The sequence below is a fragment of the Myxine glutinosa genome, chromosome 14 (genome assembly GCF_964187855.1).
Source record: "Myxine glutinosa chromosome 14, kmMyxGlut1.1, whole genome shotgun sequence".
Classification (NCBI taxonomy): Eukaryota; Metazoa; Chordata; class Myxini; order Myxiniformes; family Myxinidae; genus Myxine; species Myxine glutinosa.
The window spans coordinates 85,879,317-85,892,298 of record NC_136274.1 but is presented as its reverse complement, the minus strand read 5'-3'; the positions used below and the strand labels follow the sequence as shown (position 1 = coordinate 85,892,298).

Sequence of the window (12,982 nt, the reverse complement as noted above, 5' to 3'; positions counted from 1 at the left end):
TTACCAAAAGGTTGTTGTGTGTTAATGATGTTAGCGAGTTGTTTCTTCATTACCAAAATGTTGTTGTGTGTTAATGATGCAAGTGAGTTGTCCCTTTGTGACCAAAAGGTTGTTGTGTGTTAATGATGCGAGTGAGTTGTCCCTTTGTTACCTAAAGGTTGTTGTGTGTTAATGATGTTAGCGAGTTGTTTCTTCGTTACCAAAAGGTTGTTGTGCGTTAATGATGTGAGTGAGTTGTTTCTTCGTTACCAAAAGGTTGTTGTGTGTTAATGATGCGAGTGAGTTGTTTCTTCATTACCAAAAGGTTGTTGTGTGTTAATGATGTTAGTGAGTAGTGTGAATGCTAACTTAAGTAGTTAATGCTAACCCCCGCACTAGCAGGGAAAATGGCTTTAAAATGCATGTTGTTGTTGTTGTTGTTGTTGTTGTTGTTGTGTTGTTTGTTAATGAGGCGAGTGAGTTGTTTCTTCATTACCAAAAGGTTGTTGTGTGTTAATGATGTTAGTGAGTAGTGCCTTTGTTACCAAAAGGTTGTTGTGTGTTAATGATGTTCGTGAGTAGTGTTTTCATTACCAAAAGGTTGTTGTGTGTTAATGATGTTAGCGAGTTGTTTCTTCGTTACCAAAAGGTTGTTGTGTGTTAATGATGTTAGTGAGTAGTGTCTTCGTTACCAAAAGGTTGTTGTGTGTTAATGATGTTAGTGAGTAGTGTCTTCGTTACCAAAAGGTTGTTGTGTGTTACTGATGCAAGCGAGTAGTGTCTTCGTTACCAAAAGGTTGTTGTGTGTTATTGATGTTAGTGAGTAGTGTCTTCGTTACCAAAAGGTTGTCGTGTGTTACTGATGCGAGCAAGTTGTCACTTTGCTACCAAAAGGTTGTTGTGTGTTAATGATGTTAGTGAGTTGTTTCTTCGTTGCCAAAAGGTTGTTGTGTGTTAATGATGTTAGTGAGTAGTGTCTTTGTTACCAAAAGGTTGTTGTGTGTTAATGATGTTCGTGAGTAGTGTTTTCATTACCAAAAGGTTGTTGTGTGTTAATGATGTTAGTGAGTTGTTTCTTCGTTACCAAAAGGTTGTTGTGTGTTAATGATGTTAGTGAGTAGTGTCTTCGTTACCAAAAGGTTGTTGTGTGTTAATGATGTTAGTGAGTAGTGTCTTCGTTACCAAAAGGTTGTTGTGTGTTACTGATGCAAGCGAGTAGTGTCTTCGTTACCAAAAGGTTGTTGTGTGTTATTGATGTTAGTGAGTAGTGTCTTCGTTACCAAAAGGTTGTCGTGTGTTACTGATGCGAGCAAGTTGTCACTTTGCTACCAAAAGGTTGTTGTGTGTTAATGATGTTAGTGAGTTGTTTCTTCGTTGCCAAAAGGTTGTTGTGTGTTAATGATGTTAGTGAGTAGCGTCTTCGTTACCAAAAGGTTGTTGTGTGTTAATGATGTTAGCGAGTTGTCCCTTTATTTGGCCATGGATTTGTGGGCCCGGTTAAAGTGAAATACTCAAGCCAGAACCCTCATTTGTCCCCTAACAATGTCAGGTGTCAGGTTCACTCAGAAAAAGGACATTTCCGGTTGTTACTTTTCATACAAACCACAGAAATTGCTCGACGACCTTTTCATATTCTCACATTTACGTCCAAGCATTTTTGTCGTCGCATAACAATCTAAAAGTCATCTTTGTAACACTTACCAAGTACAATTAGTTGGACTGTGTCTGTGTCGTGTCCCTCTATGTCCGGGACATTTGTAACCGCACAGGTGTAGTCGCCATTGTCCTCGTTATTCAGATTATGTAAAAGAATGTCAGCAACACCTTCGTTCCAGCCACCCACAAACTCCACTCGTCCTTCGTAATCTTTCATCACGTAGGGTTTTCCTTGAAATAAAATCACCTGGGGACACGTCCACAACACAAACAGGTGATAAACATTTGTGGAAGATTCACTTTGAAAAGTCAAACCAACTTCAACATGACATTTTCCTCATTACAAGACAAGAGCAAAATGAGAGTGAAGTCGATGACGTCATCACAAAGCCCACACTTTCCATCGAAAATACAGTTGAAAAATAACAAAAGGTTTCACTACGAATGACCCAACATCAAATTTTGAGTTTTAAATGTTTTTTCACCTTTTGACCCCGTGACCAAAGCCCCCACACCTGGGGTCAAATTTACAAAAAACCTTTAAAATGTTGATGTACAAGGTTTTAGAATGAGTCCATCATTGCATTTTTGGTATTTGACCTTTTGATCCTGCCCCAGAAGTCGTGACCAAAAGGACCCCGCTCTCGCACCTTCGTGCCATGTGGTGATCATGTGGTGATCATGTGTTGATCATGTGGTGACAATGTGTTGATCATGTGGTGATCATGTGGTGAGCATGTGTTGATCATGTGGTGACAATGTGTTGATCATGTGGTGATCATGTGGTGATCATGTGGTGATTATGTGTTGATCATGTGTTGATCATGTGTTAATCATGTGTTGATCATGTGTTGATCATGTGTTGATCATGTGGTGATCAAAACTACAAATTTTGGTGAATTTCTGCACAAAAAAATGTGTGTGAAGTTGTGATGGAGTAAAGATGGATATGTAATCTGTGGATAATAAAATGTGTATGAAGTTGTGATGGAGTAAAGATGGATGCTGTATCTGTAGCTAATCTGTATCCTGCCCCCAAGCCCTCTCCCTCCCACACTTCTCCCTGCTCTCAAATGTTGTGGTTGTGTGCTTCCCCTTCTCTCCCCATCTTGTCTTCCGCTCCCTCTTTTTGTATATTTTGTTTGTCTGGTTGATTTGTTTGTGAAATAAATGTTAGCTCTTTCACGAGCCTCGATTCGGTATACAAAAAAAGAAAAGAAAAAAAGAAATGTGTATGAAATTGTGGTGGAGTAAAGTTGGATGCTGTATCTGTGGATAATAAAATGAGTGTGACGTTGTGATGGAGTAAAGATGGATGCTGTATCTGTAGATCATGAAATGTGTATGAAGTTGTGATGGAGTAAAGATGGATGCGTTATCTGTGGATAATAAAATGTGTGTGAAGTTGTGGTGGAGTAAAGATGGATGCGGTATCTGTGGATAACGAAATGTGTGTGAAGTTGTGGTGGAGTAAAGATGGATGCTGTATCTGTGGATAATAAAATGAGTGTGACGTTGTGATGGAGTAAAGATGGATGCGGTATCTGTGGATAATGAAATGTGTATGAAGTTGTGGTGGAGTAAAGATGGATGCTGTATCTGTGGATAATAAAATGAGTGTGACGTTGTGATGGAGTAAAGATGGATGCTGTATCTGTAGATAATGAAATGTGTATGAAGTTGTGATGGAGTAAAGATGGATGCTGTATCTGTAGATAAGAAAATGAGTGTGACGTTGTGATGGAGTAAAGATGGATGCTGTATCTGTAGATAATAAAATGTGTGTGAAGTTGTGCTGGAGTAAAGATGGATGCGGTATCTGTAGATAATAAAATGTGTGTGAAGTTGTGATGGAGTAAAGATGGATATGGAATCTGTGGATAATAAAATGTGTGTGAAGTTGTGATGGAGTAAAGATGGATGTGGTATCTGTGGATAATAAAATGTGTGTGAAGTTGTGATGGAGTAAAGATGGATGTGGTATCTGTGGATAATAAAATGTGTGTGAAGTTGTGATGGAGTAAAGATGGATGTGGTATCTGTGGATAATAAAATGAGTGTGACGTTGTGATGGAGTAAAGATGGATGTGGTATCTGTGGATAATAAAATGTGTGTGAAGTTGTGATGGAGTAAAGATGGATGTGGTATCTGTGGATAATAAAATGTGTGTGAAGTTGTGATGGAGACAAGATGGATGCTGTATCTGTGGATAATAAAATGAGTGTGACGTTGTGATTGAGTAAAGATGGATGCGGTATCTGTGGATAATAAAATGTGTGTGAAGTTGTGATGGAGTAAAGATGGATGTGGTATCTGTGGATAATAAAATGTGTGTGAAGTTGTGATGGAGTAAAGATGGATGCTGTATCTGTGGATAATAAAATGAGTGTGACGTTGTGATTGAGTAAAGATGGATGCGGTATCTGTGGATAATAAAATGTGTGTGAAGTTGTGATGGAGTAAAGATGGATGCGGTATCTGTGGATAATAAAATGTGTGTGAAGTTGTGATGGAGTAAAGATGGATGCTGTATCTGTGGATAATAAAATGTGTGTGAAGTTGTGATGGAGTAAAGATGGATGCGGTATCTGTGGATAATAAAATGTGTGTGAAGTTGTGATGGAGTAAAGATGGATGCGGTATCTGTGGATAATAAAATGTGTGTGAAGTTGTGATGGAGTAAAGATGGACATGGAATCTGTGGATAATAAAATGTGTGTGAAGTTGTGATGGAGTAAAGATGGATGCGGTATCTGTGGATAATAAAATGTGTGTGAAGTTGTGATGGAGTAAAGATGGACATGGAATCTGTGGATAATAAAATGTGTGTGAAGTTGTGATGGAGTAAAGATGGACATGGAATCTGTGGATAATAAAATGAGTGTGAAGTTGTGATGGAGTAAAGATGGATGCGGTATCTGTGGATAATAAAATGAGTGTGAAGTTGTGATGGAGTAAAGATGGATGCGGTATCTGTGGATAATAAAATGTGTGTGAAGTTGTGATGGAGTAAAGATGGATGCGGTATCTGTGGATAATAAAATGTGTGTGAAGTTGTGATGGAGTAAAGATGGATGCGGTATCTGTGGATAATAAAATGTGTGTGAAGTTGTGATGGAGTAAAGATGGATGCGGTATCTGTGGATAATAAAATGTGTGTGAAGTTGTGATGGAGTAAAGATGGACATGGAATCTGTGGATAATAAAATGTGTGTGAAGTTGTGATGGAGTAAAGATGGACATGGAATCTGTGGATAATAAAATGAGTGTGAAGTTGTGCTGGAGTAAAGATGGATGCGGTATCTGTGGATAATAAAATGTGTGTGAAGTTGTGATGGAGTAAAGATGGATGCGGTATCTGTGGATAATAAAATGAGTGTGAAGTTGTGATGGAGTAAAGATGGATGCTGTATCTGTGGATAATAAAATGTGTGTGAAGTTGTGATGGAGTAAAGATGGATGCGGTATCTGTGGATAATAAAATGTGTGTGAAGTTGTGATGGAGTAAAGATGGATGCGGTATCTGTGGATAATAAAATGTGTGTGAAGTTGTGATGGAGTAAAGATGGACATGGAATCTGTGGATAATAAAATGTGTGTGAAGTTGTGATGGAGTAAAGATGGACATGGAATCTGTGGATAATAAAATGAGTGTGAAGTTGTGCTGGAGTAAAGATGGATGCGGTATCTGTGGATAATAAAATGTGTGTGAAGTTGTGATGGAGTAAAGATGGATGCGGTATCTGTGGATAATAAAATGTGTGTGAAGTTGTGATGGAGTAAAGATGGACATGGAATCTGTGGATAATAAAATGAGTGTGAAGTTGTGCTGGAGTAAAGATGGATGCTGTATCTGTGGATAATAAAATGAGTGTGAAGTTGTGATGGAGTAAAGATGGATGCGGTATCTGTGGATAATAAAATGAGTGTGAAGTTGTGATGGAGTAAAGATGGATGCGGTATCTGTGGATAATAAAATGTGTGTGAAGTTGTGATGGAGTAAAGATGGATGCGGTATCTGTGGATAATAAAATGTGTGTGAAGTTGTGATGGAGTAAAGATGGACATGGAATCTGTGGATAATAAAATGAGTGTGAAGTTGTGCTGGAGTAAAGATGGATGCTGTATCTGTGGATAATAAAATGAGTGTGAAGTTGTGATGGAGTAAAGATGGATGCGATATCTGTGGATAATAAAATGTGTGTGAAGTTGTGATGGAGTAAAGATGGATGCTGTATCTGTGGATAATAAAATGTGTGTGAAGTTGTGATGGAGTAAAGATGGATGCTGTATCTGTGGATAATAAAATGAGTGTGAAGTTGTGATGGAGTAAAGATGGATGCGGTATCTGTGGATAATAAAATGTGTGTGAAGTTGTGATGGAGTAAAGATGGACATGGAATCTGTGGATAATAAAATGTGTGTGAAGTTGTGATGGAGTAAAGATGGACATGGAATCTGTGGATAATAAAATGAGTGTGAAGTTGTGATGGAGTAAAGATGGATGCGGTATCTGTGGATAATAAAATGAGTGTGAAGTTGTGATGGAGTAAAGATGGATGCGGTATCTGTGGATAATAAAATGTGTGTGAAGTTGTGATGGAGTAAAGATGGATGCGGTATCTGTGGATAATAAAATGTGTGTGAAGTTGTGATGGAGTAAAGATGGACATGGAATCTGTGGATAATAAAATGTGTGTGAAGTTGTGATGGAGTAAAGATGGACATGGAATCTGTGGATAATAAAATGTGTGTGAAGTTGTGATGGAGTAAAGATGGACATGGAATCTGTGGATAATAAAATGAGTGTGAAGTTGTGATGGAGTAAAGATGGACATGGAATCTGTGGATAATAAAATGTGTGTGAAGTTGTGATGGAGTAAAGATGGATGCGGTATCTGTGGATAATAAAATGTGTGTGAAGTTGTGATGGAGTAAAGATGGATGCGGTATCTGTGGATAATAAAATGTGTGTGAAGTTGTGATGGAGTAAAGATGGACATGGAATCTGTGGATAATAAAATGTGTGTGAAGTTGTGATGGAGTAAAGATGGACATGGAATCTGTGGATAATAAAATGAGTGTGAAGTTGTGATGGAGTAAAGATGGATGCGGTATCTGTGGATAATAAAATGAGTGTGAAGTTGTGATGGAGTAAAGATGGATGCGGTATCTGTGGATAATAAAATGTGTGTGAAGTTGTGATGGAGTAAAGATGGACATGGAATCTGTGGATAATAAAATGTGTGTGAAGTTGTGATGGAGTAAAGATGGATGCTGTATCTGTGGATAATAAAATGAGTGTGAAGTTGTGATGGAGTAAAGATGGATGCGGTATCTGTGGATAATAAAATGTGTGTGAAGTTGTGATGGAGTAAAGATGGACATGGAATCTGTGGATAATAAAATGTGTGTGAAGTTGTGATGGAGTAAAGATGGACATGGAATCTGTGGATAATAAAATGAGTGTGAAGTTGTGCTGGAGTAAGGATGCACTCCACAGCGGATAGCCACACTGACGTGGCACTGTGCGTTGAAAACCTTTGGCAGACTCTCTATTTAAAAGCAAATACCACCAGACACTTCCCTGAAGGGAATACAAAGGGAGGGATGTGGAGAGAGAGAAATGGGGTGGAGAGAGAGAAATGGGTGGAGAGAGAGAAAGGGGGTGGAGAGAGAGAAAGGGGGTGGAGAGAGAGAAAGGGGGTGGAGAGAGAGAAAGGGGGTGGAGAGAGAGAAAGGGGGTGGAGAGAGAGAAAGGGGGTGGAGAGATAGAAATGGGTGGAGAGAGAGAAAGGGGGTGGAGAGACAGAAATGGGGTGGAGAGAGAGAAAGGGGGTGGAGAGAGAGAAAGGGGGTGGAGAGAGAGAAAGGGGGTAGAGAGAGAAAGGGGGTGGAGAGAGAGAAAGGGGGTGGAGAGAGAGAAATGGGTGGAGAGAGAGAAAGGGGGTGGAGAGAGAGAAAGGGGGTGGAGAGATAGAAATTGGTGGAGAGAGAGAAAGGGGGTGGAGAGAGAGAAAGGGGGTGGAGAGAGAGAGAAAGGGGGTGGAGAGAGAGAAATGGGGTGGAGAGAGAGAAAGGGGGTGGAGAGAGTGAAAGGGGGTGGAGAGAGAGAAAGGGGGTGGAGAGAGAGAAAGGGGGTGGAGAGAGAGAAAGGGGGTGGAGAGAGAGAAATGGGTGGAGAGAGAGAGAAAGGGGGTGGAGAGAGAGAAAGGGGGTGGAGAGAGAGAAAGGGGGTGGAGAGAGAGAAAGGGGGTGGAGAGAGAGAAAGTGGGTGGAGAGAAAGAAAGGTGAAGGAGAGAGAGAAAGGGGGTGGAGAAAGAGAAAGGGGGTGGAGAGAGAGAAATGGGTGGAGAGAGAGAAAGGGGGTGGAGAGAGAGAAAGGGGGTAGAGAGAGAGAAAAGGGGTGGAGAGAGGGAAAGGGGGTGGAGAGAGAGAAAGGGGGTGGAGAGAGAGAAAGGGGGTGGAGAGAGAGAAAGGGGGTGGAGAGAGAGAAAGGGGGTGGAGAGAGAGAAAGGGGGTGGAGAGATAGAAATGGGTGGAGAGAGAGAAAGGGGGTGGAGAGAGAAAGGGGGTGGAGAGAGAAAGGGGGTGGAGAGAGAAAGGGGGTGGAGAGAGAAAGGGGGTGGAGAGAGAAAGGGGGTGGAGAGAGAATGGGGGTGGAGAGAGAGAAATGGGTAGAGAGAGAGAAAGGGGGTGGAGAGAGAGAAAGGGGGTGGAGAGAGAGAAAGGGGGTGGAGAGGTCAGAGCTCGTGTCAGGTAAAAATGTGATTAAAACTTACTTACTTCAGAACAGCTGAATGGATTTAAATCAAACTTGGTACAAGTATGTATAATGATGTGGGCGGAGGCATATCGGTCGATATCGTGATGTCGAAGTGTTGTTCTCGTTGTTTAAATGAGTTTGTTGTTTTGGGGTTTCGGAAGAAGAAGAAGAAGACGTCTGAATAGTATTTCCAGATGCTTTCTGGTGTAGTGGTTACCTTATGCACATGTCGCGGTTACCTTATTCACTTATCCGCATGTGACGGTTACCATTACGATGGGTTTGTTCTAACCCACCCACACGGGCGTTTGGTTGTGTCGTCGTGACGCACGCGCGCTGTTGGAGCCACGCCCTCCGAAGAGGGTGCTTGTTTTATATAAGCCGTTACGACTTCCGTTCGTGAGCAGTTGCTGGAGATTTCTGTACAATAAACTACCTTTTGTACCCAACAAAATGGCCTCTTCTTATCGTCTTCGGCAACCGCTAAACTGGTGACCCCGTTGCCCCCGAACGTATTCGGGGGCCGAATGAACACGGCAGGATTGCGACCGCAATTTCTTCCACACTGGAGGGGCGAACCAGCTCCGGGACCCTCCGAAGGACGCCGTTACGGGGTGTTGGCGGCACGGCTACTTCGTCGCCTTCGCGCACACAGGCCGAGTACTGCTACTTTGTCGCCTCCGCGCTCACAGGCCGGGCACGGCTACTTCGTCGCCTTCGCGCACACAGGCCGAGCACCGCTGCTCGTCGCCTCCGCGCCCACAGGCCGAGTACTGCTGCCCGTCGCCCTCGCGCACACAGGCCGAGTACTGCTACTACGTCGCCTCCGTGCACACAGGCCGAGTACTGCTACTTCGTCGCCTCCGCGCTCACAGGCCGGGCACGGCTACTTCGTCGCCTTCGCGCACACAGGCCGAGTACCGCTGCTCGTCGCCTCTGCGCACACAGGCCGAGTACTGCTGCCCGTCGCCCTCGCGCACACAGGCCGAGTACTGCTACTTCGTCGCCTCCGTGCACACAGGCCGAGTACTGCTGCTCGCCACTCCTACTACTGCTCCTATGGCGGATCCCGAGGCTGATGCTGCTGCACACCTCGTGGGCGCCGCCACGCCCCGCCCACCACTCCCGCAACTCCTACTACTGCTCCTACGACGGATCCCGAGGCTGATGCTGCTGCTCGCCACTCCCGCAATTTCTACTGCTGCACCTACAACTGCTACCGCTGCTCAGCACCCGCGGCCCGGCTCTGTTCCACCCGCGGCCCGGCTCGGTTCCACCCGCGGCCCGGCTCGGTTCCACCCGCGGCCCGGCTCGGTTCCACCCGCGGCCCGGCTCGGTTCCACCCGCGAACTACGTACACGCCCGTGGCGTGCCTTCTGGGGGGGGCGCATGTAGTGGTTACCTTATGCACATGTCGCGGTTACCTTATTCACTTATCTGCATGTGACGGTTACCATTACGATGGGTTTGTTCGAACCCACGCACATGGACGTTTGTTTGTGTCGTCGTGACGCACGCGCGGCTGTTGGAGCCACGCCCTCTGAAGAGGGTGCTTGTTTTATATAAGCCGTTACGACTTCCGTTCGTGAGCAGTTGCTGGAGATTTCTGTACAATAAACTACCTTTTGTACCCAACGAAATGGCCTCTTCTTATCGTCTTCGGCAACCGCTAAACTGGTTTATTTTTTTAGGGTGAGGATGAGGGTTAGGGTTAGCGTCTCACCGTAACGTCTTCTTCTTTGTCAGGGATGATCTTGCTCCATGTAATGAAGAGGTTCTTCCTTTCATCATGAGTTGTTTGGTAGTTGCATCCCAAACGAATATCACCACGTAGTGAGGCCTCCACGACATCCTGTGTCACCTTCACATTGATCCCTCTTCCTCCTTGTGAGCGAGACAACACAATGTTATGTGGGAATAGAGTGGCTCATATAACAACACATTACTGATGTGATCTTTATAACCAAGACTTCGACGCAAAACTTTCACATTTAGGAGTTTCAAACATTTCAGTAACTTCACAAATTTGGAGCTGAAATTTTTTTTTCAGTTAAAATATATATAAAAATACAGGTCAGGAGACGACGATGGTTCACGAACGAGCGGTATTCAATGACAAAGGATGGACTATAACCGAAACAGGCCCGGACAGGCCAGGCCAGGAAATGTCAAAACGAAGGATACTGACCTTGAAATGAGATAGAAAATAATGTATAATCAGTTATGAGGTTAGTTAGCCACACAATACCGAAAATTTGGTGAAAAAAAAAATGACAAAAAAAAATAAAAAAATAATGGAAATAAAATAAAATAAAATAAAATGAAAAATCTAGACATGATATTGGCCGAACCAAATATCGAAACCCCCGTCAGATTCCACCAAACCCCTCGGAGAAGATGTCGCTTGAACTCAATTACCCCCTAAAAAGACATCTTTTTCGGGCGTGGCGCCGCCCACAATGGGCGCAATACGCCAACTCGAGGCAGGACACAACTAGATCATGATATCAACCTCCCACCCAAGTTTCATTAAGATCGGATGATATCATCGGGTAGTTATGCTGCGGACAGACAGACAGACACACACACAGACAGACGCACACACGACGAATATAGTGGTCACTTGATAACTCGTGAACAAACAATGAGAAAGGCAAAAAAATTTTTTTACCAGAAGGCAAAACTTAGCAAAAATACCAAATTAATGTTTGTTTCAAAGTGTTTGGTTTAATTTGCCGAAACTAAAACAACCACTAATCCACTATTCCCACGAGGACAAAGCGCAAGGCCTGAGCCGCCACAGGCCAAGCAGGTCCATGGTTTCTCGGGTTTTTGCCCCTCTTCTCGGGTTTGTCCTATTTTAGCTCCTCGCCTCCGGTTTCTCCCGTTGTGGCGCCTCTCCTCCGTTTTCTCCCGTTGTGGCGCCTCGCCTCCGGTTTCTCCCGTTGTGGCGCCTCTCCTCCGGTTTCTCCCGTTGTGGCGCCTCTCCTCCGTTTTCTCCCGTTGTGGCGCCTCTCCTCCGGTTTCTCCCGTTGTGGCGCCTCTCCTCCGGTTTCTCCCGTTGTGGCGCCTCTCCTCCGGTTTCTCCCGTTGTGGCGCCTCTCCTCCGGTTTCTCCCGTTGTGGGGCCTCTCCTCCGGTTTCTCCCGTTGTGGCGCCTCTCCTCCGGTTTCTCCCGTTGTGGCGCCTCTCCTCCGGTTTCTCCCGTTGTGGCGCCTCTCCTCCGGTTTCTCCCGTTGTGGGGCCTCTCCTCCGGTTTCTCCCGTTGTGGCGCCTCTCCTCCGGTTTCTCCCGTTGTGGCGCCTCTCCTCCGGTTTCTCCCGTTGTGGCGCCTCTCCTCCGGTTTCTCCCGTTGTGGGGCCTCTCCTCCGGTTTCTCCCGTTGTGGCGCCTCTCCTCCGGTTTCTCCCGTTGTGGCGCCTCTCCTCCGGTTTCTCCCGTTGTGGCGCCTCTCCTCCGGTTTCTCCCGTTGTGGGGCCTCTCCTCCGGTTTCTCCCGTTGTGGCGCCTCTCCTCCGGTTTCTCCCGTTGTGGCGCCTCTCCTCCGGTTTCTCCCGTTGTGGCGCCTCTCCTCCGGTTTCTCCCGTTGTGGGGCCTCTCCTCCGGTTTCTCCCGTTGTGGCGCCTCTCCTCCGGTTTCTCCCGTTGTGGCGCCTCTCCTCCGGTTTCTCCCGTTGTGGCGCCTCTCCTCCGGTTTCTCCCGTTGTGGCGCCTCTCCTCCGGTTTCTCCCGTTGTGGCGCCTCTCCTCCGGTTTCTCCCGTTGTGGCGCCTCTCCTCCGGTTTCTCCCGTCGTGGCGCCTCTCCTCCGGTTTCTCCCGTTGTGGCGCCTCTCCTCCGGTTTCTCCCGTTGTGGCGCCTCTCCTCCGGTTTCTCCCGTTGTGGCGCCTCTCCTCCGGTTTCTCCCGTTGTGGCGCCTCTCCTCCGGTTTCTCCCGTCGTGGCGCCTCTCCTCCGGTTTCTCCCGTCGTGGCGCCTCTCCTCCGGTTTCTCCCGTCGTGGCGCCTCTCCTCCGGTTTCTCCCGTCGTGGCGCCTCTCCTCCGGTTTCTCCCGTCGTGGCGCCTCTCCTCCGGTTTCTCCCGTCGTGGCGCCTCTCCTCCGGTTTCTCCCGTCGTGGCGCCTCTCCTCCGGTTTCTCCCGTCGTGGCGCCTCTCCTCCGGTTTCTCCCGTCGTGGCGCCTCTCCTCCGGTTTCTCCCGTCGTGGCGCCTCTCCTCCGGTTTCTCCCGTTGTGGCGCCTCTCCTCCGGTTTCTCCCGTCGTGGCGCCTCTCCTCCGGTTTCTCCCGTCGTGGCGCCTCTCCTCCGGTTTCTCCCGTCGTGGCGCCTCTCCTCCGGTTTCTCCCGTTGTGGCGCCTCTCCTCCTGTCTTGCTCACATGTTCCCTCTTCTTCGGGTTTAGCTCCTCTCCTCCGGTTTCTCCCGTTGTGGCGCCTCTCCTCCGGTTTCTCCCGTTGTGGCGCCTCTCCTCCGGTTTCTCCCGTTGTGGCGCCTCTCCTCCGGTTTCTCCCGTTGTGGCGCCTCTCCTCCGGTTTCTCCCGTTGTGGCGCCTCTCCTCCGGTTTCTCCCGTTGTGGCGCCTCTCCTCCGGT

General features: G+C 46.3%; 1 protein-coding gene across 1 annotated transcript in view; it reads right to left on the bottom strand.

Moving 5' to 3' along the window:
* LOC137439982 (uncharacterized) overlaps positions 1 to 12,982 on the bottom strand; it is a 67,837-nt gene that overhangs the window by 39,999 nt on the left and 14,856 nt on the right. The window contains exons 2-3 of the mRNA XM_068136306.2: positions 10,126 to 10,286; positions 1,681 to 1,882 (exon numbers count right to left, since the gene is read on the bottom strand). Coding sequence (XP_067992407.2) covers positions 1,681 to 1,882; positions 10,126 to 10,286 — 363 coding nt within the window. The remainder of the gene's footprint in view (positions 1 to 1,680; positions 1,883 to 10,125; positions 10,287 to 12,982) is intronic.